Genomic DNA, 27,987 nt, shown 5'->3' on the forward strand with positions numbered 1-27,987 from the left:
ATAAATTTTTATTTATTTATGATAGTCACAGAGAGAGAGAGGGGCACAGAGACATACAGGCAGAGGGAGAAGCAGGCTCCATGCACTGGGAGGCCGACGTGGGATTCGATCCCGGGTCTCCAGGATCGCGCCCTGGGCCAAAGGCAGGCACCAAACCGCTGCACCACCCAGGGATCCCTCCTAGGGAATCTCTAACAAAAAATATAGCAGCAATTGGTCATTTGGTCTGTGGTCAATTTTCTTGGTTCATTATTTAAAATAAAAGGAACAAAAAGACCAGTATTTGAAAAAATCAAGCATTTATGTAAATATGTAGTCTTCCTTCTAGAGCTTTCAGGAAGCTTAATTTAAATTTTTTCCCTAAAAGTAATCTGGCTACAATTTAGCTTTCATCTTAAAAGCAGAAGCAATAGCACCTATGTTGGTATTTGATATTATAAGCAGAGGGATGGTTCATAGCCAATTTACATATCTCCCTTACTTTATACAGAAGAAAATAAATGCCCAGGGAGCCTAAGTGACTCGGCTAACACCTCCCAGCTAGTGGGAAATAAAGGGTCTCTAATATACACGAGCATGTACAAAGTGCCCAGCAATTACTGAAGGTCATTGTGCCTGGGTGCTTTACATACATTACCTGTTTTAATCCCTACAAAGTAGATATTAAAGAGCCAGCCATATGGGACGCCTGGGTGGCTCAGCGGTAGCGCCTGCCTTCCGCCCAGAGCGTGATCGTGGAGTCCTGGGATCGAGTCCCACATCAGGCTCCCTGCATGGAGCCTGCTTCTCCCTCTGCCTGTATCTCTGCCTCTTTCTGTGTGTCTCTCATGAATAAATAAATAAAATCTTTAAAAAAAAAAAAAGAGCCAGCCGTAAATACCATTTATCAAGTCTTCTCTGTACTAAGTACTTTCATTCCTTATCTCAAATCACCACAACCACACTCTGATACGGATACAGTAAGTCTTCTTTTACAATAGAGACCTAAGGTGCAAAGGAGTCTTGCCCAAGGTCACTTTTAAATAAAAACTAAGTCAAGGATTCCCACCCAGGTCTACCGCTCACATGAAGAATCTGTGTGTTTCTCATTCTCTAAAAGGTTTTCAAAATGCAAGTCACAATGGTGATAGTGAACTCAGTTTGGTGGCTCACAGGCATTTAAAAATAAATAAAAAGAATAGAATGCCACAGGGATAGCCTAATTTAAGAATAGAGTATATCACATCAGCTATATATATGTCTATTTTGTGTGTGTGTGTGTGTGTGTGTGTGTGTGTGTGTGTCCAGCACAACCAAGCAATTAACTAAATTCTAACACTATCTACCTAGAGATAGCATCACGTCCCACAGGTTAAGGGGGATTGCTCCCTGACCCCCTTCAGACGCCATTTGGAAAGTCCAAGTTATCACTGATGCTTCTGACCAACCTGCTGTAGATCAGTTTTTTATGACCCCCCCCCTAACTGTAATCCAAATTACAGTTGGATTAATTTGCTAGAGTGGCTCATAGAACTGAGAGAAACATTTTACTTACTAGATTACCAGTTTATTTTAAAAGGGTGTAATTCAGGAACGGCCAGATGGAACACATGCATAGGGCAAAGTATAGGGACATGGAGCTTCCATGCTCTCTGAGCAAGTGCCCCCCGCCATTTCCATGTGTTCATCAACACAGCGGCTCTCTTTTTGGTTATTTATGGAGGCTTCAATACATAGGCATGACAGGTTAAACCACTGGCCATTGGTGATTGAACTCAATATCCAGCCCTCCTCCCCTCCCTGGAAGTGGTGGTGGTCAGGGAAAAGAAAGTTCCAACCCTCTAATTATGTGGTTGGTTCCCCTGGCATTCAGTCCCCATTCTTTGGTGCTTTTCAAAAGCTACCTTATTAACATAAACTCTGGTGGGGTTAAAAGGGGATGTTATGAATAACAAAAGAAAAGTTCATGACTCTTATCAACATAGGAAATTACAGGTTTTAGGAGATCTGTACCAGAAACAGAACACGATCAAATATAGATTTACTAAATCACAATACATGTGTATGTATGTTTTGATGTTTTTTTGTGGGGCATGGTCAGCCTTTGAAAGCTACTGCACTGGAACACAACCAATCTGTCTAAACCTTAGCAAAGCATTGGTATACAGTATAGTTAACTACCTCCCTGCAGGTAATTAAAGCAGTACCCAGATCTGCTGTGGGTCCTTCCCATCACATTCTCAATGGCAGCAGTGTTACATTCCACTGAACTTGATCTACAGAGGATTCTTTCTCTACCCTGACACCAGCTGTCTGACATGTGGTCCCAGGAATATGGGTCAACACAACCAAGTCCATGCCCAGGCATTTCAGCAAGCCCATGTCTCATGCATGACAAAGTCTATAAATTAGAAGAACATCATCATTCAGTGTAAAAGATGACAGTCCATACCTGTACACCTTGAGTCATTATTTTTCTGCCCTTAGGTTGTCATGAAAGAAAAGACTACAACATACCCCACTTACAATAGACCAACAAGAGTTGGAAAAAGCACAATTCATTTTATAAGCAGTAGTAAGTTTTACAGTGAGAGGAAGCTTTGTTAGTGATAGTGGTTACTTTTTTTTTTTTTTTTTTTTTTTTTAGAGGTGACTCAGTTTATTATTCTCAACCTAACTCCATCTTTCCCACTTTAGGCTCCAACATTACACACAGCTGCCACCTCCATAACAGCTAAGCCCCGGGGAGGTAAAGAGGGTAAACCACAAAGTCTGAAAGCCTAAGAAAAGCCAAAGTTATACAGCCCTCAAAAAAGGAAACAAACTGCAAGAAGGGCTCAGTGAACACAGTTTGTGTAAGGTGGGCAATACTCCCTTGACCTGGCCAAATGCAATTAATTCTTGGGCTCAATCATCGTTCAAGGTTGAGGCCATCAATGCTGTGTGCAGGCTTGGATTTCCACAGGGTCACCGGGTATCCTCCACCACGTGAAAGGGGCTCCAGCGGGTTGGAGACGTGCAGTGTCCACCTGGTTCAGGGTCCTGATGCCCTCACGAGGGCTCGGGCTCGGGCTCGGGCAGCTTTGGCCTCATCCTCCAGCTCATCTAGGAAACGCTCCTGGGACACGGAGTAGGAGGTGTAGCCATAAATAGCTAACACCATGGCCCCGATGCAGCAGGCCAGGTCAGGATGTTCCGGGTCCGCCTTTGCGGCAGCCTCTTCTGCCACTGGGTGAGCTCCACCCGCTGCATGAACTACAGCTGCATGGGAGTCACCTTCTCCCGGGTCGGGTCGATGCCCTGAGCCACAGGGGCCTGTCCACTCTTAGTATTGAGAGGGTCACCTGCACCAGGCGCTGCCATGTTGCTGCTCCACCCTTCATAGTCCCAATAGTGGTTACTCTTGATGAAGGTCCCATATTATTTTGAGAGATCCAAAGACCAATAAGGCTAAAGGTCCAAGTCCAGCTGGTATTTCAGGCATAGTAATGTCACAGGGGAGGAACTAGAAAGGCATATAACATTAACTGCCATGGTAATTAGTTCGTTATATAGAAAATGTGAAGAAAGAGCTTTGGTATAGTGTGGTGAAAATAGCTAGATTGGTTTGAATCCAGGGACTGGTATTTATTTCTGTAAATTGACTGAAATGAGAAATATATACTAGTATCTGGTCAAATATATGTAATAAAAGGAACTAAAAATTTAGATTCTTAGTGAAATGATACTCTTATTTTTTTTAAAGATTTAATTTATTTATTCATGAGAGACACACAGAGAGAGGCAGAGATATAGGCAGAGGGAAGAGCACGCTCCCGGTGGTGAGCCTGATGTGGGACTCGATCCCAGGACTCTGAGATCATGACCTGAGCCAAAGGCAGATACTCAACCACTGACCCACCCAGGTGCCCCATGATATCCTGTTTAAAAACAAAACAAAACAAAACAAAACAAACAAATATGAACTTGGAACTTAAGATTGTCCTTGTATGAGCTGAATGCTAAACTGGTATCCCAAAGAACCCTTTATTTGTTAGCTTGCTTTCTGGATATGTCAGATTTGATAGGGCATCAGTGAAAAAGATCAAAGATCCATGATTTTCTTTCATTCATTGGACATTTTTGAATTGCTGTTTCTGTGGTTGGCATTATGAATAAAAAAAAACCAAAAACCTTACCTTGACTGCTTTCTGTTTAATCCATTGACAGGCCTTTCTTCTTGCATTGTCAACAATGAGCTGAGAGCCTATCACTCTCATCTCTTTTACAAGGAGACTTCTCATCTGTTCCTCCGTCTGGGGAAGTTTGTCCTTCACCTTCCAGCTCTAATTTACATAGAATTTTTATGTTTACTCATTAAATTTCCTTAAACAATACTTCTGCAAGATGGCTTTTTCAAAATCTATACTCCCTTTTGTGACAGTATAAAAGAACTCATTAAACAGAACCTGGCAGGCAGGAAGAATTCAAATGCTGGCTAATTATCTACTTGTTAATTATTAGTCAATACCTTTAAGATACTCTGGTTGCTATCAATGTTATACAAATTCATTTCCTTGTTAAAACTATATTTTATTGAGAGTAAAATAAATAATTTTGCCTCTTTATGAGAATTAAATGCCTAATATTCTGAAAAAGAGCCCCAGCCCTATGTGGTAGATAGTGCCATGGGGTCCATGTTCTAAGGGGAGGAAATTGAGGCAGAGGGGATCAGTGAATTTGCCCAAGGTCTCAGATGGGAGGTAGTGGAGCAGGTTACCGACCACAAGCTGGCTTCAAGTCTATACCAGTGACCAATCTGTATCACCTAAGGAACCAGCTGATTTAGGACACAGTGCATGCTAGAATGGACTTGTGATTACCAGCCTGTGAAAGTGGACTCTGGGTTTATCTCATCTCTGTCTTTAGCTCACTTTCTGGTCTTGGGTAGGTCACAACTTCTCCAGATCTTGATTTCTTACCTCCAGAAGTTAAAAAAAAAAAAAAAAAAGGAAATCTTTTTACTTGTTGCCCTTAGCTCAAACTCTGAATCTTTATTGTGAGTCAACCAGGAAGAAGGAGGAGTACATTATTATTAATAGCCGTTCATTATTAAGGAAAAAGGATACCTGCTTTTGAGAAAGAGTTTTTGATGCTTCTAAAGGAAGCCTGAAGGGCAAACTGTAACAGATCTGCAGAGGACTTGGGAAAAAACCCAAGAAAGAAAAAGAAAGATGAGGGACCCGGCGTGGTGCTCATCTAGAACAATGAAAACAAAAACAAACAGAACAAATAAATTAGAGGAAAGAAAACTATACAGCCCCCAAATAAAACAGACCATCTTACCAAAATTTCTTTCTCTTCAGAATGAAGAAATACTGGAAAGCAGTCATGATGGGGAGAACCCTGGACGAGAGCAGCTTGAGAGTCCTGAAAATCTTTCCCCCACCAGGTAAGATTGCAGATCCCTGGCAGGAGTCATTTTAACTCCTTGGGGTGCAGGGGATGGATGGGAGGGTATCTTCTTGTTTTAAATCTCATTGCTCATTTTTCCTAGATAAAATCACATATTTATTCTATATGTTAAGCTTTATTTATGTACCTGAGAACAAATTCATGGATCTCAGGGAGGCAACAAGCAAGAGTTACAGATGACTTATAAACCAAATTCCAAGGATACCCAGTATTTTAAAAAACAAATTATCAAGAAAATAATAAAGTAAACTAATATTGGTAGATTGAATCAATGCTTTGAAAGCATTTAAAGGCAATAGGTTCCCCAAAGACCTAATTTATACAAATCCAATGCTATTTTTGGACTATAGGAAAAAGGTGTTTGCATTTATGTGAATACTCTGCAGTTCCAAAAGCCTAAATAGGGTGGTAAATACCAAAAGCATAAGGGGAAATGCATTGTTTAAAAAATCTTCTTTATACTCAAAATCTCCATCATTAGCTCTAGTCTAGCAATCATCACATTTTTTATCTCCACATCATTTAATTTACTGATTTATGAGCCACTCTTTTGCCCAGGGACTATAATACTTACTTAGCTCATAGCAGGCTTTCAAAATATGCCTGTAGAACTAATGAACCAATATCTTTAGGAACTTGCCACTTGATTAAAGCCCCTATTTGTTTAATTAGACTACTTTATACTCTTTAAGGTGTACTCAAGGAAACATGTGGGCTCTAACTGACTGAAATGTTATCTCTCAGTTATAATAAATGACCCACATCAGCATATCAGAAAGTGTTTTCAGTTGGGTTGCCTCAGAAAAGCACCACTTGACAATGTGTTCTGTTGTCCTTAAATGACAGCATGTGTGTGTGTGTGTATACATACATAAATATACATATATATTTATGTATATATACATAAATATATATATATTTTTTAAAGAGAATGGAAGTGTGAGCAGGGAAGGGGACAGAGGGAGAGGGAGAATTCTAAGCAGGCTCCACACGCAGCATGGAGCCCAACTTGGGGCTCAGATCTCATGACTCAGATCATGATGTGAGCTGAAATCAAGAGTCTGATGCTTAACCAACTAAGCCTCTTTTCCAGGCACTCCAGAAAAAAAAAAATAATAATTTTAAGCATTATGTGATAGCACTGTGCATAGTCCCTACCTTCAGAACTTCTGTTTTGGCTAGGAAAAAACACATGAAACAATTAATAGATAGTACAATAATATATGTGATTAAGTATAGGTTTTGAGAGGAGGGCAGGAAGAGATGCTTAATGGAAGAGCACAGTTAGGGTTGGATTTTCAAGACTTCAACAGATACAGGGGAAATGATGTTCCATTGGTTAACTTACACAAGCTGTGGTCATGAATGAAATTTAGTGGCAGTGGGAAAAATAAAGCTACAGGGAATAAAGAAGAAAAGGAAGATTCCATAAGGCTATGGGAACCAGGTAGAAGAGATTAGATTTGATGCTCAATACAGTAAGAAGCCTTTGAGGTCTGGAGCAAAAGAATATCTACAACCAAAAAAATCACTTCCAAGGTTGAAAACATACCAAGATTGAATCACACCCTATCTTAGGCTAAGCACTGTGCAGGAATCAGGTAAAAAGCAGATGAGAACGTACTTTGCACAAATATACTGAAGCACACCTAAGAACGTTCCTGACATTAATAGACTAGAGCTTAATTTGAATCTACTTTCTGACACTTAATGATATCAAATAAAAGGAAAATATGACCCTTTCAAATGGTGTCTTATGGCACCATGACTACAGGTTTTCATCTCTTTCCTGAACAGTCTAGTAGAAGAGAATTCCCCCAACTTAGACATTCCAACATAACTCCTTTAACAAACAAAAGAAGAAAAAAAAAAAGAAGCATTTTAGGTGATTCCATGGCAGAGGACACGATAATCCTCTAGCCTAGGCACAACAAGTCTGAACAGCAATAGGATTAAGATTGTGTACTACAGACCTCCCTGACATTAAACAGAACAAGTTGGTGATATAAACAAACAGTGTCCACACAGGAGTTTAGAAAGTTTGTGAAAATACACACCTGCTGACAATTTGCAAGTTGTTTATTGGAAATCACAGATTTATTTTTAAAAACTCACTAATTATTTTGCCATACAAGAGCAAAATTCAAATAATATAAATATTTAACATACTGGTATAAAATTAATAATATGGAAAAAAGATGCAAATCAACCAAGAGGTAAAAAGGTTTTAGCAATAATACTGTGTAATACTGTGTACACATATACTCAAGTGACCATCCAGGCTGATAGTTATTTTCCCTTTGTTGACGATTTTTGAGACAGCCCTGCATTAGAGCACCAAAAAGTTTTTTCCTTCTTTTTTTAAAAGGCTGGAATCCTTTTATTTACAAATAGTCTTCTCAGTACTTTAAATCTACTGAAGGAAGCATCTAGCAATTTCCTTCTTATTAAAAAAGGAAGTGCCTTCATATTTCCTTTAAATTTAAATCTGTTCCATTCTATTCTAAGCAAAAATGAAAAGATGAACACAGTTGAGGAGAGCTCTTTTGCAAATAAATAATTGCTTCACAAAAGTATTGCTGTAAACAAGATAATTTCAAAGGCCAGAGAGACACTTATGTTTTCAACCAATGGAAAATTTAAACAGTTACAGGTATAGATACACAGGGTGTATGGCCAAAAGGCAAATGGTTATTAAAGAATCAAACTAATAAAAATTAATTATAAACCAGCTTTGTCAAAATGTGATTTGGTTACCTATAGTTTTTTAAAATTGGTCAGAAAATTTAAACTGTAATGATCTAAAAATGCTGACCTACTCTGAAAGTAACTACAAACCTAGAATGGTTGACACTGTAGTTTCGACATTAGTTAAAAATTCTAAATTATCTGAGCAATTAATGTAAACAAGCCTCAGTTTTCAAAATAGGAAAAAAATTAACGAAAAATTTCTGTAAACATTAAAAAGCTATCTGCAAAAAAATTACAGTATTTATCATCATCCAGTTGTGTTTACCAAGAATTCTTTTAGTTTTTTTTTCTTCTGCATATTTCAGACATCTAATGAAATGAGACATCTTAGTTTTCCCTAACAGGAACCTCTGCAGAGAGGGGTTTTATAATCAGTTCAACTGCTTTTGCTGAAGTCACCATTTTGGACTTGATATAATCCCTGCGACAATGGACATCACCTAGTTCTTTCTGTAGTGAGGGGAGGTTGTTGCATCATGGCCACATTTTTATCCTGCTCTGTAAGAACAATGCAACTTCCTCTTTTAGAGAGCTCAGCCACATCTCTGAATATATGAAGTTTCACAAGTATTTAAAACCTTATCCTGGTGACTTTTCTATCACTTCATTCTGCTTTCAAATGTGAAATATTTCAAAGTTGATGACACCTCCAACAGTCATTTTGATTTTTAAAAGATAAGATAGCTTTGATTTGATGCTGAACGCTCAGTTTTAAAATCTGAACTTGGAACAAAGTACTGTGGTTAATGAGACCTTGTTGAGAAGGGGTAGGCTAATTTTAGTCATCATTACAATAATTTATAAACTACGAATTTTGTTTTATAAATTACAGAAAGGGAGAAAAGAGGCTTCTAATGTTCTATTTTTCTTTTTGAAGTCGTCTTCATTATTATATCCCTTTGTGCAAATTACATTCAAATAACTACCTTAAAAACGGACCAATATTGAATATTTAAAAACCAGCTGAAAATTCATTAAAATTGGCTTATTTGAATAAACAATGATTTCTCCCTAGAGAAAGACCCTGTGAGTAACAAACTGTTTTGTGTCACTTCTAATAATCAAGAAAATCCACATGAAGTACCAGTTAGGGAAGAGCAAATGATAGCTCAAATTTCACATTAAACTTTGAAAAAAAAAGCTATATTTTAAATGACAACACTATCTAGGTAAATTAGCTACATGGATGGGACAATAAGTGATTTGGTTATTTATAAAGAAATCATGTACATTTTCCCAAATCTTCTCTGAAGAACAGGAACTTTCTTTTACCAGGTTGAAGTATGTTCTCCTATGCCAATCTTCCCCTGGCTTCCAGTTCCCCCGTCAAGTGCTCTCTAATAAAAACTAATTTGTAAACCTGGTCCAACAATATATTCATTTCTTTGAAATGTTGTACTATACATTCACTTGGTATTTTCCAAAAGCAGTTACCCTAACACCAAAGCACCTTAATAACTTCTCTATGCCTCCAGTATACACATGGCATTAAGTGAGAACTTGAATTTCCCTTTAGCTTTGTTTTCATAAACCTTTTCTAAATATAAATTCCTTGAAATGAATCTAGGCAATGAAGTAGGTAAGTTACACTGAATAGCTTCTAGAATCAAAGAAACATTCTGATAGACTGAGTTTTCAAAACATTTCTTTGTTTTTTTTTTATAATCATTTTACTTAAGGTATCGACAAATATCTAAAGTTTTTTTCATCCAGTTTGGCTCAGTGACAGTGAAAACATAGAACATTCAAGTACCGTTAGGCAAAGGCAGCCCTACAAGGATATGTGTCCACATAGGTCAATTTGCAAAGGAGAACTATCTTAATTATCCTGCAGTATATTTGACCAAAAAACCCTCTTGAAATTGTTTTTACTTTCGGGTCTGTGGCATCCCTCCAGAGGTCCTGAAGATCTTGAACATGTCCATGAGATGTCATCATTTTATTATAGATGCAGGGATGATAAGGAGTTTTACCTTCCCCAGAGAAAAACACATGGTGTTGTGGTACTATCCCCATTTTATTGGCACACAGGCCCATGAACACATCATCTATGTAAAGACTTGAGTTAAGCGTCTGTGATGCCTCGTGGACTTTAGCGGCTACGTCACCAGAGATCACGTAGGCGGCTCCAGCAGTATAGTCAGGGTAAGCCGGCCACTGATACATTTCATAGGGGACATAGTATTTGCTGCGTTTGTCTCTTACAGGAGGAGCACCACGATGAACCCGACCAATCCAAAAGTCCTGAACACCCATTTTTTCTAAACTTTGAAGGTATTCAATAAGATTTGGCATATGAATAAAGATGTCATCATCAGCAGTCATAAGAAATTTGGCATGTGGACAAAAGCTGTTTGCCCATCTGAACTGCAGAAGTAATTTAAGAGTAAGATTATAGAAAGAATCAGCAAAGTCTTGCTGAATTAGATCATTGTACATTTGATCTTCCCAAACCAGTTTTCTTTGCAGTTCCCCCCTTGTCAATGGGTTAGTAGGTGTTCCTAGAGCAAACAGAGTTTTGATGTTGGCATTAAGTTGAGACTGAACATACTTCTCATTGCCCCATGTTCTTCTAATCGCATGACGTCGATTGTAGTTTTCAGGAGCAGTTTTTACAAACAGTAAAAGGAGGATGTCTTGTGCCTGACACTTCTCCTCATGGTTAATCAAGTACTGGTAGCGAGTAGCCCCATCTGCACTATGCTTAAGAGACAGGCTGTCATTTACAAACTCATAGCTGTTTATGAGGTATCTGTAGGAGTAGGACTTCATATGGCTCACAATGTGATTATCGATTGGGTCCCAAAAAAACATGAGGCTTAGTACAAAACAAGTGGCAAAGAGCTGAACAAACTGCCATTTTTTTACTCTTCTGCCACTAACAAACATTCTGACATCCATTCAGGTCTGTTTTTATTTAGGATTGGTTTTGAATGGGCTCTTGCTTCTTCGAGACCACAGAACTGTGTATCTTGCAGAACAGATGTCCATCTTAACAATACATGTTAGTCATTAAAAAAGTAGGAGCTTCTTGTTTCACAAAATATTTTCTTTTAACACCATCTTTTTCTGAGATTGCAAGAAAGAGTGGAACACACTGTAGAATGAGGATGCCAGCACATCACAATTTGCCCACACTGGCATCCTTCGTTAATTTAGGTGATTGGCCTCAGGCAGCTATTCCATGTACTTCTTTTTGTGAGAGTGCAGTGCCATCTGGTAGGGTCAAGAAGAGAAAAGATGATAGGTGAATGGATTAGAGTTAACAAAAAGAAAGAAACTACTTTTCATTCCTTAAAAATGAAATGTAACTTGCCTGATGTGGACAGAAGGTGATGGACAGAAGTCCGTGAAAGAAGCTAGTATATAACAGAGGCATATAGATATTTATTTTTTGGTGGGGGAGGGAGAAGTATAGGGAAAGGGAAAGAACCACTCTCTACCATCCTCCCATTCAAAATATAGAGACCCTTTTCTCTTCTCAACCTTACAAAATAAAAAGCCTCCTAAAATAAAATGGCTATCAGCCTATATACTTACAGTTTAAAATCTCACATGGGTTTGTCCATGAATATATTGATTTGCAGGAGCTTGCGAGGTCACTTTGTTTTATTGCAGTTTCCAAACACTCCCTTTTTTACAAGTTGAAGGTTTGTGGCAAGCAAGGGTTGCCATTTTTTCCAACAGCATTTGCTCTCCTCATGTCCCATTTCGGTAATTCTCATACTTCAAACTTTTTCATTAATATATTTATTTTGGGTTTTTTTTTAAGATTTTATTTATTTATTCATGAGAGACACAGAGAGAGAGGCAGAGACATAGGCAGAAGGAGAAGCAGGCTCCCTGTGGGGATCCCAATGTGGGATTCCATCCCAGAACTCTGGGATCACGCCCTGAGCCGAAGGCAGATGCTCAACCACTGAGCATCTCTCATTAATATATTTGTAATGGTGATCTGTGTCCCTCATTAATTAATATATTTGTAATGGTGATCTGTGACCCTCATTAATATATTTGTAATGGTGATCTGTGACCAGGTGATTGTGACTCGTTGAAAGCTGGGGTGATGGTTAGCATTTTTTAGCAATAAATTATTTTTAAATTAAGGTATGTACATTTTTTTAGACATAATGCCATTGCACACTTGTTAGATTACAGTATAGTGTAAATGTAACTTTTATATGCACTGGGGAATCAAGAAATTCATTTGACTCCCTTTACCATATTTATGATATTATGATTTTATGACCACCTTATTGTGGTGGTCTAGAACTGAACCAAACCAAACAGCATCTGAAGGTATGCCAGTATGTATAGTCCAAGGCAAAATAGATGAATGATGAAAAGCAAGTTCATGATAGTTAAAATTCACTGAAGCTTGTCCTAGACAAGACAGGAATAAGAGTAAGATTTTGTTTGAAAAAAAAAATGAAGTTTTTTTTTTTTTTAAGATTTTATTTATTCATGAGAGACACAGAGAGAGGCAGAGACACAGACAGAGAGAGAGAGAGGCTCCCCATGGGGAGCCTGATGTAGGACTCAATCCCAGGACCCTAGGATCATACCCTGAGCCAAAGGCAGATGCTCAACCACTGAGCTGCCCAGGTACCCCGAAAATAATCAAGGAGTCAAGATACATTTTCAAAAGCATAGCCCAAACTCTAACCAAAATGACTTTGTGAGCCCCAAATTATACAGTCATCTTTTTTCTGTTCTTTTTCATTTGGAAACTCAACAGGCACCTCAAATTTAGCGTGTTCAAACCAGAAAGCCACAGGATTATAGCCAAAAAGGACTGTCTTTGTAGTCAGGCAATTTATTCAAAATTGCTGGCTCTTCTACTGCACTGTATCATGCATCTAACCCAGAAATCTGAAAAACTGGAATCACATTATTTAACTCAAAAGTCTTTATGCAAGTTAAATGGGAATATACATAGATATGTAAGTAGGAGGAAGTAAATACAGGGACACTCAAATGCCATTTCTAACCCCTTCAACTGTCTTCTTCCCTAAAAGTTGCTGTTTCCGTTTTTCCTTTCTTTGTGCCTGACTCTACTTCATGCATCTATGCTAGAAATCTCAAAGTCCTCCTTTTCCTCCATTCCATAACCAGTTATTTAATCCTATGAACTGCTTCTTCTAAATCTCTCTTTCCCTCTTTGTGTTTTTTTTTTAAGATTTTTATTTATTTATGAGAAACACAGCACGGCAGAGACATACACAGAAGGAGAAGCAGGCTCCATGCAAGGAGCCCGATGCGGGACTTGATCCTGCTACTCCAGGATCACACCCTGGACCAAATCGCCTCTTCATGTTATCATCACTTCTCAATCAGAGCAGTGCAGCAGCCAAAATGACCCCTGACCAACCCATCCTCTACCCTAGAGTGACCTTTCTAAACTCAGATCTAACGAGACTAACTGAGCTCCTTAACCCCCTTCAGATGCTCTCTACTGTTTGTCAGTACCAAAGTACTGGCTGAAAGCTCAGCCCTGCTTACTGCTTCACACACGGCAGCCTTTATGCCACCAGACCTGTGGCCTGGGGAGCCCTGCTCCCCTTGGTAATAATCCCTGGGTGGCTCAGTGGTTTAGCGCCTGCCTTTGGCCCAGGGCATGATCCTGGAGTCCCGGGATCAAGTCCCACAGCAGGCTCCCTGCATGGAGCCTACTTCTCCCTCTGCCTGTGTCTCTGCTTCTTTCTCTCTCTCTCTCTCTCTCTTATGAATAAATAAATAAAATCTTAAAAAAAAATAAGAAGAAGTATACTAATTCTCACTAAGTTCTACAGGCATCCTTCTCTGGGAAGTCACAATTGAGGCCACTACCACCAAAGATTTTTCTTATCTGTATTACCACAGTACCTTCTTGCACCCATCTTCCTGGACTGACTTTTTATTTAATTAAATTGCCTCCCCCAGTTACACTGTGAACTCCATAATGTCATAGATACCCTAACCTTGGCTTCCGGATCAGTGCCTGACACCTGGTAGGCATTCTCTGAATGTTGGTGCCAAGAACCATGGTGGGGATGGAGCCACTTTCACTCAAACAGCTGATCACTTGGGAAGACCTGCGGTCAGGAGGCCCAGTCAGTCACATGTCCTCTCCTTTCTCCTGTGACTAGGAGACAGCTATTCCCTTCCTCGAGAACTCTGTCCCCAGTGCTTATCCAAAATATGATATATCCTTTTGCTTGGAGAAGTAGTATCTCCCCTCAGGGTTAACATGTCAGTCTCCTGAACTTTCAACAGACTGACAGGGAAAAGACCATGAAAGCTCTACCCAGTCCAGGCTGGCTGGGTAGCTGAGCTCACATCACAAGTCCCCAGGAAAAGGCTCTGCTTTTGTGTCTCAAGATCTCAACCACAAGTCCCCACCCTTTGGCCCTGCTATGTCACTGAGAGCACCCAGCTCTATTGACCTAACCTTGGCTGTGGGGTGTCCTTGCCCAACCTCTGGCCTTTTACGTATAGCTATATTACCTATCTCCCAAAGTTTCTCCGTGTTAGGGTGAAAACAGGCATGCAAAAGTCTGTTGGGGTGATAACCAGGCATGCAAAAGTCCAAGGATTACGGGAGATCAGAGCCAACCCTTGCTGAGACTTTGTCCAGAGATAATCATCTTATCCCCTAAGACATCAATTTTAAAACTTGCTAGTGCCTCTCAGAAAGTCACAACCAGTATCTAGAAAAGAAAAAGAAAAAGAAAGAACAAAATAGAGAATGGGGATCCCTGGGTAGCTTAGCGGGGTCACCTGCCTTCAGCCCAGGGCATGATCCTGGAGTCCCGGGATCGAGTCCCACATCAGGCTCCCTGCATGGAGCCTGCTTCTCCCTCTGCCTGTGTCTCTGCCTTTCTCTCTCTCTCTCTTTCTCTCTGTGTCTCTCATGAATAAATGAATAAAATATTTTAAAAAAATAGAGAATGGCATAGGGCACTGAAAGTAGTGAAGTGTCATTTTATGAAACTTTCGGTTTTACATATATGTGTCTTTCAGGTTGTAATGTAAAATGCATTTTGTGCGTGTGTGCTTTATCATCAAAAAAGCAAGAAATACTACTTTAAGGGATAGATCAGTATCAGTAATTTCCCCTCTTGGTTTGGCTGGTCATGGTGGACCGAATGCTCTAGAGGAAAATGGAAAAGACAGTGGAAAATACCAGTTTCTGTTGGTCGCATCTGCCTAAACTTGGCAGAATCACTTTCATGGCGGGGGAAATAGGTACTTCCTCTCAGTCTTAACAGTATTCACTTAGATAAGGGTCCACCTGTGAAGGTGGGTATCCCCTTCTGCCGTAGAACTGGAGGCTTCATGTAAAGCAACAGAGAATTCTTAAGGGCAGATTTATAAGACCCTGTGTTTAAGAATTCTAAGAAAATTAGCAATTGAAACTAATCTGCAGTTTCTATTCCAACAGACCCTGGAAAAGAAACAGGAGAGTAACCTTTGGAACCACAGGCAAAACTAGCTTCCCGTTTCTGAGCAGCTGCACTCATCATGTTGCAATGACAGCTCGCTTTGCACCTATCCCCAGTTGTTTTCAAGTCTGAGCTTCTTGCTAGACAATTAGCCCACAGGCCTAACTCCTCTAGAACACACATGCACACTTGACTCAGAGGCCCTCCTATCTCTCTAATGAATAGGGCCTCTTATTCATCTGGCTGCAGAGTTCTGCTGCTAACATGCGTTTTAGCAGCCAGCCCATAACATGCATTTATCCCTCTGCTCCTCACCCCTGCCCATATGTAGTTACCTTATTTTCCTGTGTCTCTTCACCTGTTCCCCATTGACCTCAAAGAGTCAAAACAGTTTCTGAAAAATGACAAAGAACCTGTCACAAAGCCAACAACCCACACCACTTATTTAGGTTAGAACAGCATGTGAAATTCTAAAACAAGATTTCTCCAATCTCAGCAGCTTGAACTGTTTAGCTATCATTTATACCAATCATAACCAAATTCCACTGATAGGACTGATCTGATGAGGGGAAGATCAGGAAAGGTGAACTACTCTTTCGCAGTGCCCAGTTCTCTTTTAAGAACATCTGAGCTCCTCCAAATTGAACATAGTCACTCGACAGCCTCGCCCAACCAAAAGCAAAATGCACCTCCATGGTCTAAACTCATTAATTACAACCAAGCGGTGTTGCCCCAGCCCCGGCTTTGCTGATGGGATACCACACACGAGCAATGGACACCCACTCTCCTGGTTCCCACAGAGTCTGAGGGCTTGCCTGAAGCATACCTTCTAGCTTCCATATACAAAGTGCAGGGGAGGGGACTGCAGAGAAACCACACAGGCTTGCCCAACCTAGAGAAAAGAGAACGCTGGGCCTGACAAGAAACAAAGGACCCAGATAATGCCTGTGAGCTCAGTAGCCATCCCCACCAGAACGCTGTGCCTGCAGCTTCCTTTGTGCATCCAGAGCTGTGTTCAGGGACCAGGCCGCAGGCAGCAAGCTCCAGGGCTACCCCCAGTTTGGGGCCAGGATCATTGTGTAACCTTGGGGCAACCCTCACTGTACTCCGAGTTGGTGACTTCATCTGCAAATTGGGGATGAATGTCAATGGATTGTAACTAAGGGATATAAAAATTAGAGATGACTTCAGGGCCTGCTGGTAAGAGGAAATAGCAGAGACCATGGGAGGGAACAGGACAGAGAGCGGCTCAGAGGCGAATACAGACAGTCCCTGACTTATGTTTGTTTGTTTTAATTTTATGATGGTGTGAAAGCAGAATGCACTCAGTAGAAACCATACTTCAAATTTTTAGCTTTGTTCTTTTCCCAGGCTAGTGGTAGGCCATAGGATACTCTCTGGTGATGCTAACAGCAGAGCTGAGCTGCAGCTTCAGGTCAAGGAGGCAGTCATGAGCGTAAACAACCGATACACTTACAACCATTCTCTTTCTCACTTTCGGTACAGTATTCAATTACATGAACTATTCAACATTTTAGTATGTGATACACCTGGTGTTAGATCCTTTTGCCCACCTGGAGGTGTGTTCTTAGCACATTTAAGATAGGCTAGGCTAAGCTATGATGCTTGGTAGGTTAGGTGTATTTTTTTTAATTGTTTTTTTGTTTTTTTTAATTTTTTTATTTATCTATGATAGTCATACAGAGAGAGAGAGAGAGGCAGAGACACAGGCAGAGGGAGAAGCAGGCTCCATGCACCGGGAGCCTGACGTGGGATTCGATCCCGGGTCTCCAGGATCGCGCCCTGGGCCAAAGGCAGGCGCCAAACCGCTGCGCCACCCAGGGATCCCGGTTAGGTGTATTAAATGCATTTTTGACTTCTAACATCTTCAGTTGATAGTGGGTTTACTGGGATGTAACCCCATCCTGCATTGAGCAAGACCCGTATGCAAATATTTGGATATAACTTGGGTTTGCATCTATTTGGATTGAAAAGAAGTAGCAGATATTCTTAGTATTCTCTTTCCTAATAGAGAGGAGTAGTCAGGAGACCAAAGAATAGAAGTAGAATAGGAACATCGGAAAAGAAGGTGGCTGACCCTACCCTAATGCTTTTCAGTCTGGGAGCTGTGCCCCACAGTTATTCAAGAATATTTCTTTCTTTCCTTTTTTTTCTTAAATATTTTATTTATTTATTCATGAGAGACAGAGAGAGAGAGAGAGAGAGGCAGAGACAATAGGCAGAGGGAGAACCAGGCTCCCTGCAGAGAGCCCGATGTGGGTCTTGATCCCTGGACTCTGGGATCATGCCCGAGCCAAAGGCAGACACTCAACTGCTGAGCCACCCAGGTGTCCCAAGAATATTTCTTCTTGTAGTTCTCTAAAGAGAACTCTTTAAACTCTTCTGGAAAAACTAGGGACTACAAGTTACCCTAAGTGACCCTGATTTTTTTTCTACTTAGGTCTTGCTGGTAACCCATTTCTTTGTTGGGTCTACTTTAGTGATCCTACAATATTATACAAAACCTATAAAAATTTTGAAGTTTTAATCAAGATAGTAAGGGCTGCACTTTAAGTTTGAGTCAAACAACTTCTGTGTTCAATGTTTCAACAAATCCTACAAGTGTATGCTTCCTGTGGAATCGTCATGCTAAGTGTGGTGGGAGTCACGCAGTAGCATTTTATAGTCTCCTCTCTGCAAGCATCTGCAGTCTAGTTGAGACACGACTCATGATGCCCACTTGAAAACTCAGTTCCCATGGACAGTGATCAGCAGATTACAGTAAAGTGCAGATAGCATCACAGCACTAATTTAGACAATACCAACTCCAGGTAAAAAAGGGGAGTCCCTCGTAGCAGAGATCAACAACAGGTGGATAGGAGGGCCTGAGGATAAACAGGATTTAGGGGGTTGCAGGAAAAGAAGCAATCTGTTTTAGGTGAAAAGGAAAAAAAATAACAACATGGCAAATATTTGTGATCCAGGCATGTAATTGAAAGCAGGGAGATTGGGGGCTGCTCATAGAGAACCCTGAAAACCAGGCAGAGGAGTCCGTGTGTGTGCGCGCCGAGGGCAGCAAGAAGTCACAGAAGCTTCAGGCTTTGTTTCTAATGACACCTGCCTTGTACATATGGACCATGCTATATGTGACAGGGATTAGTCTGGCAGTGGCATACAGGATGGATGCGGAAGGCCAGGAGAGCAGGCCCCTGGGTCCATCGGGGCCATGCCCCGAAGCAGGAGGAATGAGGAGGGCCTAGTCTAGGGTGGTGGGAGTGAGGAGGGAAGTCAGGGGAAAGGAAGACCCTCCAGAGAAAAAGAAACCCAGCACTGCCTGGTGAGTGGCCTGGGAGGGAGGAAAGGAGAAGGGGGGAACCTAGTTTCCAGCATTGCCCACAACTGAGGGGACATGGGTTTCCTGAGTTAGGAGTGAGGAGGGAGCATGTCGGGGTTTGGGCTCCTGTTGAGCGGGAGGTGCTGCAGAGACAGCAGGTGGAGCAGTCCTGGGCTCCTCTGAGTCTGGAGACAGCAGGACTGCAGATGCTGGGGAGCACTCTGAGCAGAAGGCAGATGGCTGCTGTGAGGCCCGGAGGAGGGTGGGCCCTCCAGGACCAGAGAGGAGCAGAGAGGAGCAGAGAGGCCCCGAGGCAAGTAAACTCAGGGGAAGGAGGAGCGGGAGGAGGCAAAGATAAAGGAAGCATCTTATTTTACTTTATGCATGTATGTATGCACGCATGCGCATATTTATGTGGCATCTCAATTTACTTGCCCAGGTTTGAATTCAAGGACTAGTAATATCTTTTGACAAATGAAAGAATAGAAATTCTGAAACTTCAGATGGTTATTTCTTCTAAAAAGGAACTATTTTAAAGGACTAGGTCATAGAAAGTTGAGATGGGGTAAGAAACAGGTAGAGGGTGATAGAGGGCAGGACAAACCAGGCCCGTGGCACTCTTAGCTGGAAGAGAGCCAGGGGGCAAATAGTGGGTGCTGGACTGTTAGCCAGGAGGGGAGACATGGGGTGGGTGGAGCAGAGGGGCATTTTCCAGGAGGAGCAACACTGAATCTGAGACCTGAAGGCTGAGGAATGTGAACAAGAGAAAGCCAGAGGGTTTGAATTCAAAACGTATCTATTTTTGTTTCCAACTGTATATTTTTTGATCATGGTTTCGGACCATTGTCTAACACTAACATCTAATCTTAGAGAAACTATATTTCCAAATCTTACTTAGTAGACATGCAACACTCAGAAGTCTAGGGAGCCCTTATGTTAGGACATGGAGACCATTTTGTTCACATAACCTGGCACCCACTTAAGACAGCTAATCAGCAAGAACGTCATTTATGAGGCTTCACCTACAACTGCATTTCCTCTGAAATTTCAAATTCCAGTCTACTCACTCTCCAGTCCATTTGCTCTTCAAACACAGCCTCTAAATATTCACTGGGAATCCTCTGCCCACCCCCTTCCTGCTCCCTATCACTCCCACCCCACCCAGCAATCTCCCGACCTTCATCCTTCCACCTCCCTGTGTCAGGCCCAGAATCATCTGGCACCTTTGCCCTCCTCTCCCTGGTCCCTGCCCTTCCCCCACAACAACCCCAGACCTACAGTGCCTGCAGCCTTCTCTACTACTACAACACGTGCCAGGCTGCAGGAGAAGTGTAACCCACTGGGCAGATGGCGTCACTACAAATTGTGGTATCCAGCTGTGGGCAGAGGGCTCAGTGCTGTGTGACTATCCTTCACTTATCCTGGACCTTCTCTCTCTACTGTTCTCTCATCAGCCAGGCTCAGTCCTCCCCCTCTCCCAGGGTCTGTGTCCCTCACTCTCAGCTGATGGCTTCACCTCCTGCATCACTGAAAAACAAGATCTCACAGGCACTGTCCCTTCTCATCACAGATGTGTGCCTCCTTCTCACGGATCCGCAGGCTGGCCAACCCTCTCTATACCTTCCATAAAGCACACTGACTGTCAGGGAGAGGCAAGTGAGGCACTCATGTAGGGCACAAAACTTAAAAGTCATAAAAATATAACTATAAACTAAGGATGCTCTTTCAGTAAGTCAGTTTAAAAAAAAAAAAAAAACTCCTGAGTACTTCAACCTTTTTATATTTAAAGTTGTATTACTTATAGTCCCATATAAGGCAGTTTTTGATTCCTGTCCAAGCATGACTCAAAGGAAAGAAATATAACATTTTCTGTCCATCTTTATGTGATTTTTTGTTCTACATTCCAAGTATTGTTTTCCTGGCTTGTTCTAATCATCTATTCCCTGTTAAAGAGAGCAAGGATGCATCCTCAAGAGCCAAGTGGCCATGTTAAAAGAAATCAGGTTTAGCCCTGAATTTACTGGAAAGGCTATAATTTGATCTTCGTACATTTTTCTTAGTTAAATTTGTTATAGTCATTGGTGATAAGTAACACAACTGGGTGTTTAGTATTAATTGCCTATTCTGTGTACTCAAAAAGGAAGGAAACAACCCCAAATATGAATTTACAATTCACATTTAAAGTGTGAAAAATTAAATATACCCTCAATTGGTATTTTATTTTTTTAATTCATATTTGTGTGTTTCTATACAAGGCCTGTAAAATAAAGGAAGAATTCTACCCATTAGCTGTCTTTAGGTGTTTTTGTGGCTGTGACTTAAGCTATGCAAATTGAGCTTAAGCCACAGGGAGGGATTATAAGCCATTTGGAGTTGTTATTCCTCCACAAACAATACATTTAGAGTTAGTTCTTGATTCAGTGTTAGCCAAGACTTTAAATTCCAACTTTTAACAAGCATAGATGTGGGACAGAGGAAACAACATTAAGTATAAAACCTGCAGTCTGAATCCAGTAACAAGCTCCCCACCTATATAAACTAAATGATGCATTTCTAACCATTGTTAAACATGAGTGTAGATTTCTGTTTGCTGGCTTTGGAAAAAAAAGAAGACAAGGAAATACCAAATGAACAAACAAGTAAAGACAGGCCCTAAGTAAAGACAGGCCCTAAGTAAAGACAGGCCCTAAGGAAACTGATGGCAAGAGGCTATAGAATATTATTGTATTTCAGAGGCATTATAGTAAAAATCACTACAAATTCCCAATAACAGAATTGGAAACAAACAAACAAAAAAACCCCAGAAATACAAAATAGGTCTCAGAGTGGTCAAACATTTGCTTTTCTAAGCTTGGTCTTCTATATTCATTCCTGATGCATGGTTGTTTGTGTTGACCGGGCTGCTCGCTCTTTTCCATACAATTCTTGTCAGTGTTGTTCTTGCCTAGTTAAGAAACAAATTTCTCCTTTGGCCCACTCTAGCAACGGTTGCTAACATGGCAGTGTTTACTGTGCTCTGGGCTCCATTCTGACTGCTTTGGGTCTATAGAAACTCTTGAAGCCTCACAGCAACCTCTGAGGGAGAAAGCTGTCCCTGTGTTGCAGAAGAAACTAGAGCTCCCAGACATGGGGTTAACCATGTACCCTCCAAAATTCCAGACCCCATAGAAGCTCAGAAGCAGCTGATGGGTTCCAGGTTCTACCCTGAGCTCCTCACCTTGCTTTCTTCCCTGGCATTGGCCAGCTACTTTTCCTGGAGCTCCCATCAGGATGGGAGGGCAGGGAAGTGCTGGAGCAGGGCCAAGAGAAGCACCCAAGAAGGCTCAGAATCTGCTTTCCTGAAGTTTGGATCATTTACATTTTACTGTCACCTGCATTTTTGTCAGAGCTTATTCTCACTCTCCTTGTAACCACCCTTTCTTTAACCTTCCATCTCAATGTTCCCTCCTTCCTTTTCTTGGTCCCATTAGCATAAAAGAGTAGGCAGAAGTGATCTTGTGAGTTTATGTCCTTTGGGTACATGAAGTCTTAACTCCACAAAGAAGACTGAGGGAATTCAAGGGCAGAGATTTAAAGTGGCATAGAGAAAATAAATAAATAAATAAATAAATAAATAAATAAATAAATAAATAAATAAAATGGCATAGAGGGTAAAAGAGAGGTGAGAAAGACAAAAGGAGAGAAGAATAAAAAGTACAGGACTCAGAGGATGTTTCAAGCAAGTATTTGATGAATAAGTATTTGATGAAATGAAAGGTCCAACTGAGGTAAAATTATGATACGAAAAACAGTGATTTAAAAATAGGGTGACGGGGTCCCTGGGCAGCTCTGTCAGTTAAACATCTGACTCTTGATTTCGGCTCAGGTCATGATCCTCAGGGTCATGAGATCAAGCCTCACACTGGGCTCCTGGCTCAGCACGGAGTCTGCTTGAGATTGTCCCTCTCCTCTGCTTTTCCCCTCCCGACCCCCTGCTTGCTGCACATGCGTGCACTCTCTCTCAAAATAAAAATAAATCAAAATCTTAAAAAATAAAAAATAAAAATAGGGTAACACTATGACTTGGTATAAACCTATTATGTGAGCTAGACATACAAGCTTCTTGTCCAATGGCACTTCATATGTCCCATTCTAAATATTATATTTGGAAATAACACCTGATTGCTGGTTTACAGAGTACAAAATATAATGGTATAAAATGTAAGAGGCATATATAACATTCCTGTCTCAGTTGATCAACATTTTTAATAACATTTTATCATTTATTAAACACCTACCTGTTCCAGGCATTATGTTGAGCAGCCCTGAAAGTAGGTAATGCCTACATTTAATTAATTCAACAAATATTAATTTACCACATATTGTGTAGTAGGCCACAGGCAGGATACAGGGAAGGCTTCAGAGATGTGTCCAGTGTAGAACCCCCCTAATGGAGTAAGCAAGTATTCTGGTGCAATCTGGAATCTGGACCTAATCAAAACACATGGGTAGAAAAACCAAGAGTTTTAGAACATGAACAAAAATAGACTTATATTCTGTTGCTTCCATTTATTTACTGGTCACATTAGCTTGACTTCCCTCTAAACATAGTCTTTTCTGAGGATCATTTGAGACCATTTATTTGACAAAATAAATGTGGTCCAAATCAGGTATTCAATCTAGGCTCATCTCCTTTCTCTAGAAATTGTTCATATATCTGTACCCTGATGGTTTAGTTAGTAGCTATTATTCTATAGGTATTTTTTTCCTTTCAAAATGATAAGCTCTACTCTAATATTCTTTTCAAAAAATATTCATTAGATGTTAAGTTTTTGAAAATACTGATCTGATGGCTAAGGGGCACTTACCAACCCATCCCAAATACTATTGAGATTGAGAACAGAAGTATCATTACTAATGGGCTGAACATGCCTTTCCATTATCTTTGATAGGAAAGAACAATATGGTTCCCACAAGCACTTATAAAAACATTTCTACAAAGATGACACAGCCAAAAAAATATAAGGCCTTGTATATTATGGAGAAGGAAACCTGAGCTGAGTCAGCTTTTTAACTTGCTTTGCCTAGTGCACTATCAAAAAGTTGTAGAAAAAATTATAGGAAAAGGAATAAAGAGATAAAATATAAAATGGTAGGTGGATCTTAAAGTGTGTAACTTGGACCTTTGGGGGCTTATTGCCTATCGACATGATGGAACATTCCTTTCTGTAGAAAACTGGCTTCTAGGGCTAAAGCCTTCACTACAGAATGGAAATAAATCTTAAAATATAAGTGACAGATGAAAGCCAGTCTGAATTTCCAGCATGGAAATGTAAAAAAAAAAAAAATCGCTTTTGTTTATTCAAAGTTTACATGTCATCTGATCAGGTTTCTTACCTTTTAGCATGAAGATTCTCATACTTCCTATATATACAAGTACTATAAGAAAAAAAATATTCTGGATTGCATTGTTCTGGCTAACGCTTTGCTGGCAAATGGAAGACCTCTTGTAATAATTTGCTGTGCCTTAATTTCTGGAACATAGACAATATATGCAGCTCCTCACTAGATTATTCTAACAATAGAATAAAATAATGGCTCTGGAAATATTCCCAAAAAAGGTATAATATGCTATAAAATGCAAAACTTGCAGCAATTCAATTGAGCATATACATAATTCCAAAAGGATAGGATACATTGTTACTTTGAGAAGAGACCACTTCTTCTGAATTTCTTCCAGTTTCTTTCTACCACATCCTATGTTCTGTTACTTAGATTATAGAGCAGTTGGTCCTCAGAAAGCACTCTACCTTTACAATTTGAAAGTCACCAAGTGCAATGATTCCAGCCAAAGTGACCCATTTAAAAAAATGACCCATTTCAAAACCCATGAGTTATTATTCAAGCTTTGTTCTATATTTAAGAATTAGAAAGTTATTTCACCTTCCTACAATCTCCTTATTTGAATCAATCTTTTATAAAGGGGGAGTTTGATCTCCATTTTAATGAAATATGATGTGTCATTTTCACTTGCTAGAGCCTGCACTTTATTTTGAAAATTATTCTCTACCTTCTGAGGTTTTTTTTTTTTTTTAAAGTATTTTATTTATTTATTCATGAGAGACACAGAGAGAGGCAGGCAGAGACATAGGCAGCGGGAGAAGCAGGCTCCATGCAGGGAGCCTGATGTGGGACTGGATCCCAGGACCCTGGGACTCCAAGATCACGCCCCGAGCCAAAGGCAGACACTCAACCACTGAGCCACCCAGGCGTCCCCTCTACCATCTGAGGTTTTGGGGAGCTTTTTTGTTTGGTTTGCAGGCCAGGCATTTATGTGTAATATCATTTATACCTCCCAATCACCTCTCATTTCTCACATCCTCAGAAACCGCTTCTCTTAGTTTAGCTTGAACTTTCTTTGTCATAACACTCATCCCTGTCAGGTGTCTGGGTGAGCACTAGGGGACCTGAGGTGAATTAGAGGGAATGGGCCTCAGGGTTAGCCTCCCAGAACTCAATAAATACTCATGGAGGGTGCCTGTGGGAGCAAGGAAGGGAGAGAGAGAAGGAGCGGGGGATAGAAGGGTCATGTTAAGTATATAATGTAAATTAATGTAAACATTTCTGGTATCGAATTTATCTTGCTTTAAAGTAATAATTAAAAAAGAGATGACCAAATAAAGTAGCCCCTCGGCCCCCATGACAAGATATAAAATCTACCATTAAGTTTCTTTTGAGAAAGTTGAAACCTCAGCTGCTAATCACCAATCTCCCTTTCAGAAAGTTTAAGAGGGGGATCTTTTCAGTGCTACTACTGAACACAACTAGCTCTGAGCATCCTTTTCTGGGTCAATTTCAGTTTCTCACATTCCTCTCCCTTCCCCCATAGGGACCAGGCAAAGTTCCCAAAATAAAGGCACAGAGGAACAAATCCAATTCTAATGGATGTACTTTCATCAGAGAATTACCCTAAATATGAGCTACAAGCCACCAGCAGCCACTGTGCGGTTGCAACATCGGTGTCCCTTTATCATGACCCATAACCTATGAAAACCAACGCTGGATAAGAAAAAATATAGGCTGTGCAGTTGGAATCGGAAGAAAAGTTGCTACTTTGACCTATATTGTATCTGAGTAAGCAACTGCCTGTCACTTCAGGTTACAAAATACAACTCGGCAGTCAGAAAAGAGTGGCCAAGACCTACGGGTAACTAACTGGAGGTCTCCTTTCCCAGTTTTCCCCGCCTGCCCACTTCCTTGTCTCCATTTCCCTAGCCAGTTAACTCGCCCAAAGTTTCCTCAGTCTGGAGGTATTTCCTAATTTCCAGCCGGATGCAGGCTTTCTACCCGAAGTCCCCCCCCGCAGCCGGGGTGGTGGCACTGTTGGGGAGCCCCATCCGGGCCCCGGGGGCCGCAGGGCGCGGCGTCCGCCCGCGGGCTCCCGCGCTCCGGCCCGCCGCGGAGACCGCCTCGCCGGAGCTCCCCGGGGAGCGGGAGCCCGCGGGCCCCAGGAAGCCTCACCCCAGCTGGCGCCCGGGGGCTCGCACGTCCCTGCCGCAGCCGCGCGGCTCTCGGCCCGGAGGTCCCGGAGGTCCCGGCGGCCCCGCCGCCCGCGCCCGCGCCCGCCAAGCCAGAGCGAACAAAGGCGCTCCGGAGAGGGAAGGCGCCCTCCCCTTCCCCGCGGCGCGCGGGCGGCGGGCGGCGGGCGGCGGGCGGCGGGCGGGCCGGGCCCCTGGCGGCGGGGGCCTCCCGAGGTCCGGGCCGGGGCAGCGGGGCGAGGCCCCGGGTCCGCGCCAGCCGTGCGCCCCGCCGCAGCGCGCGTTCCAAGCTGGAGCGCTGGAGCCACCCGTGCGGGCGCGCGTACCTTCACCTCCTCGCGGCTCCCCTTCCCGGTCTTCCCCTCTCGGCCCTGCCGGACCTCTCCTCCCGGGCCGCGGGAAGCAGAGTTCCAGCCTGCGCTGCGGAGCCCGCGAGCTGCCCCGGTGAGGAGGCGCGGCGCCGTGGGGCCGCGGTGCCCGGCAGGGGCGGGGCGGAGGCTGGGCGGCCCGGAGCCCTCTCTGCGCACCGCGGGAGCCCGTTTCCCGTCCCCGGCACAAAGAGCCGAGCGTCCGGGGAGCGGAGATCTAGCCCCTCCGAGCGTGCTAGACCTTCCCGCACTTCGTGATCCGGAAGGGAAGACCACACTCCCCCCCAGTGAGGGCCCTCGGCCCCAGTTAGGGTGCGGGGGGCTGCAGAGCTTTTGCTTTTTTTTTTTTTTTTTGAATCGTACGAGGGATCGCACATATTAATTCCATATGAAACAACTGGTCTCAGTACTGTTTTCATTAGGAAGTAGACTTGGTTAGACTAATGGGCCATTCGCTCACAACACGCAACAGTTACGCACGGACGGTGGTGACTTCTGAGCTGCAGTTCGCAGATCATCTGATTTCCCTTTCCACAGCAAGAGTTCTCAGGGCAGGCTAGTCCTTTTAAGAGATCTCTTGTCACCGCCACTTATGCCCTGAGCTGCTTCTGGGGCCTGTATCACGACGGGAGAAAACTCTCCTTTACATCCAAAGAAGCTTCGCTACAGCGGTTCTTTTTTAAAAAAATACGATTGGGGAGGGCTCACCCCGCGCCTCCCCCCTACCCCCAAGGATTGTACCTTCAAGCCCAGCTCAGATTCAAAGAGAGCTTAAAGCAAAACTCACCAAGTCCAAGGCCAGCTCTTTGAACAACTAAGTCGAAAGTCAGCTTTTTTCCGGGCATCGGAGCGAAAGCCGCGGGCGGGGGGAGGGGGGTCTCAAGAACAAAACTTGTCCGCTTTAAACATTGAGCAAGGACTGGGTAGCCGGTGCTGAACTCCGCCACCTTCCTGCGCGGGGCGGGCTGGAGCGGGACGGTAGGGGAGGACCCAGTCAGGGGCTGCGGGCAGGGTAGGGGTGCGGCGGCCGCGAGCCTCCCCAAGGCGATGCCAAGGCACGTTTCCTGCACCTTATGGTGCTGAGGTGGCCTCCGCCTCCACCAGCAACTCGGCGTGTTGGTGACGGTGATGGGTCCCGCCCAATCTGTTCTTGTTGGTGC

The 27,987-nt window shown here is 42.3% G+C and overlaps 2 protein-coding genes and 1 pseudogene across 7 annotated transcripts in view; 1 reads left to right on the forward strand and 2 right to left on the reverse strand.

The window, feature by feature from the left end:
* The window catches only part of MCF2L2 (MCF.2 cell line derived transforming sequence-like 2), a 183,353-nt gene that overhangs the window by 150,352 nt on the left and 5,014 nt on the right, over positions 1-27,987 (forward strand). The window contains exon 15 of the mRNA XM_041731529.1: positions 5,325-5,410. Coding sequence (XP_041587463.1) covers positions 5,325-5,410 — 86 coding nt within the window. The remainder of the gene's footprint in view (positions 1-5,324; positions 5,411-27,987) is intronic.
* LOC121477334 lies at positions 1,695-3,779 on the reverse strand (annotated as a pseudogene).
* On the reverse strand, positions 3,852-27,883 carry B3GNT5 (UDP-GlcNAc:betaGal beta-1,3-N-acetylglucosaminyltransferase 5). 6 transcript variants are annotated; one of them, XM_041731538.1, is made up of 4 exons: positions 27,615-27,883; positions 23,298-23,412; positions 15,944-16,002; positions 6,487-11,400 (listed from the first exon to the last, which is right to left on the reverse strand). In XM_041731538.1, the coding sequence occupies exon 4, from the start codon at positions 11,083-11,085 to the stop codon at positions 9,940-9,942; it is 1,146 nt and encodes a 381-aa protein (XP_041587472.1). In that variant the 5' UTR covers positions 11,086-11,400; positions 15,944-16,002; positions 23,298-23,412; positions 27,615-27,883; the 3' UTR covers positions 6,487-9,939. The 6 variants fall into 6 exon arrangements, 5 of the variants coding, with proteins under 5 accessions (XP_041587472.1, XP_041587470.1, XP_041587471.1 ...); XM_041731536.1 differs by lacking the exon at positions 27,615-27,883 and adding an exon at positions 26,786-26,922; XR_005984213.1 differs by lacking the exons at positions 6,487-11,400; positions 15,944-16,002; positions 27,615-27,883 and adding exons at positions 3,852-5,511; positions 26,786-26,922.

This window comes from Vulpes lagopus, chromosome 17 (assembly GCF_018345385.1).
Source record: "Vulpes lagopus strain Blue_001 chromosome 17, ASM1834538v1, whole genome shotgun sequence".
Lineage (NCBI taxonomy): Eukaryota > Metazoa > Chordata > Mammalia > Carnivora > Canidae > Vulpes > Vulpes lagopus.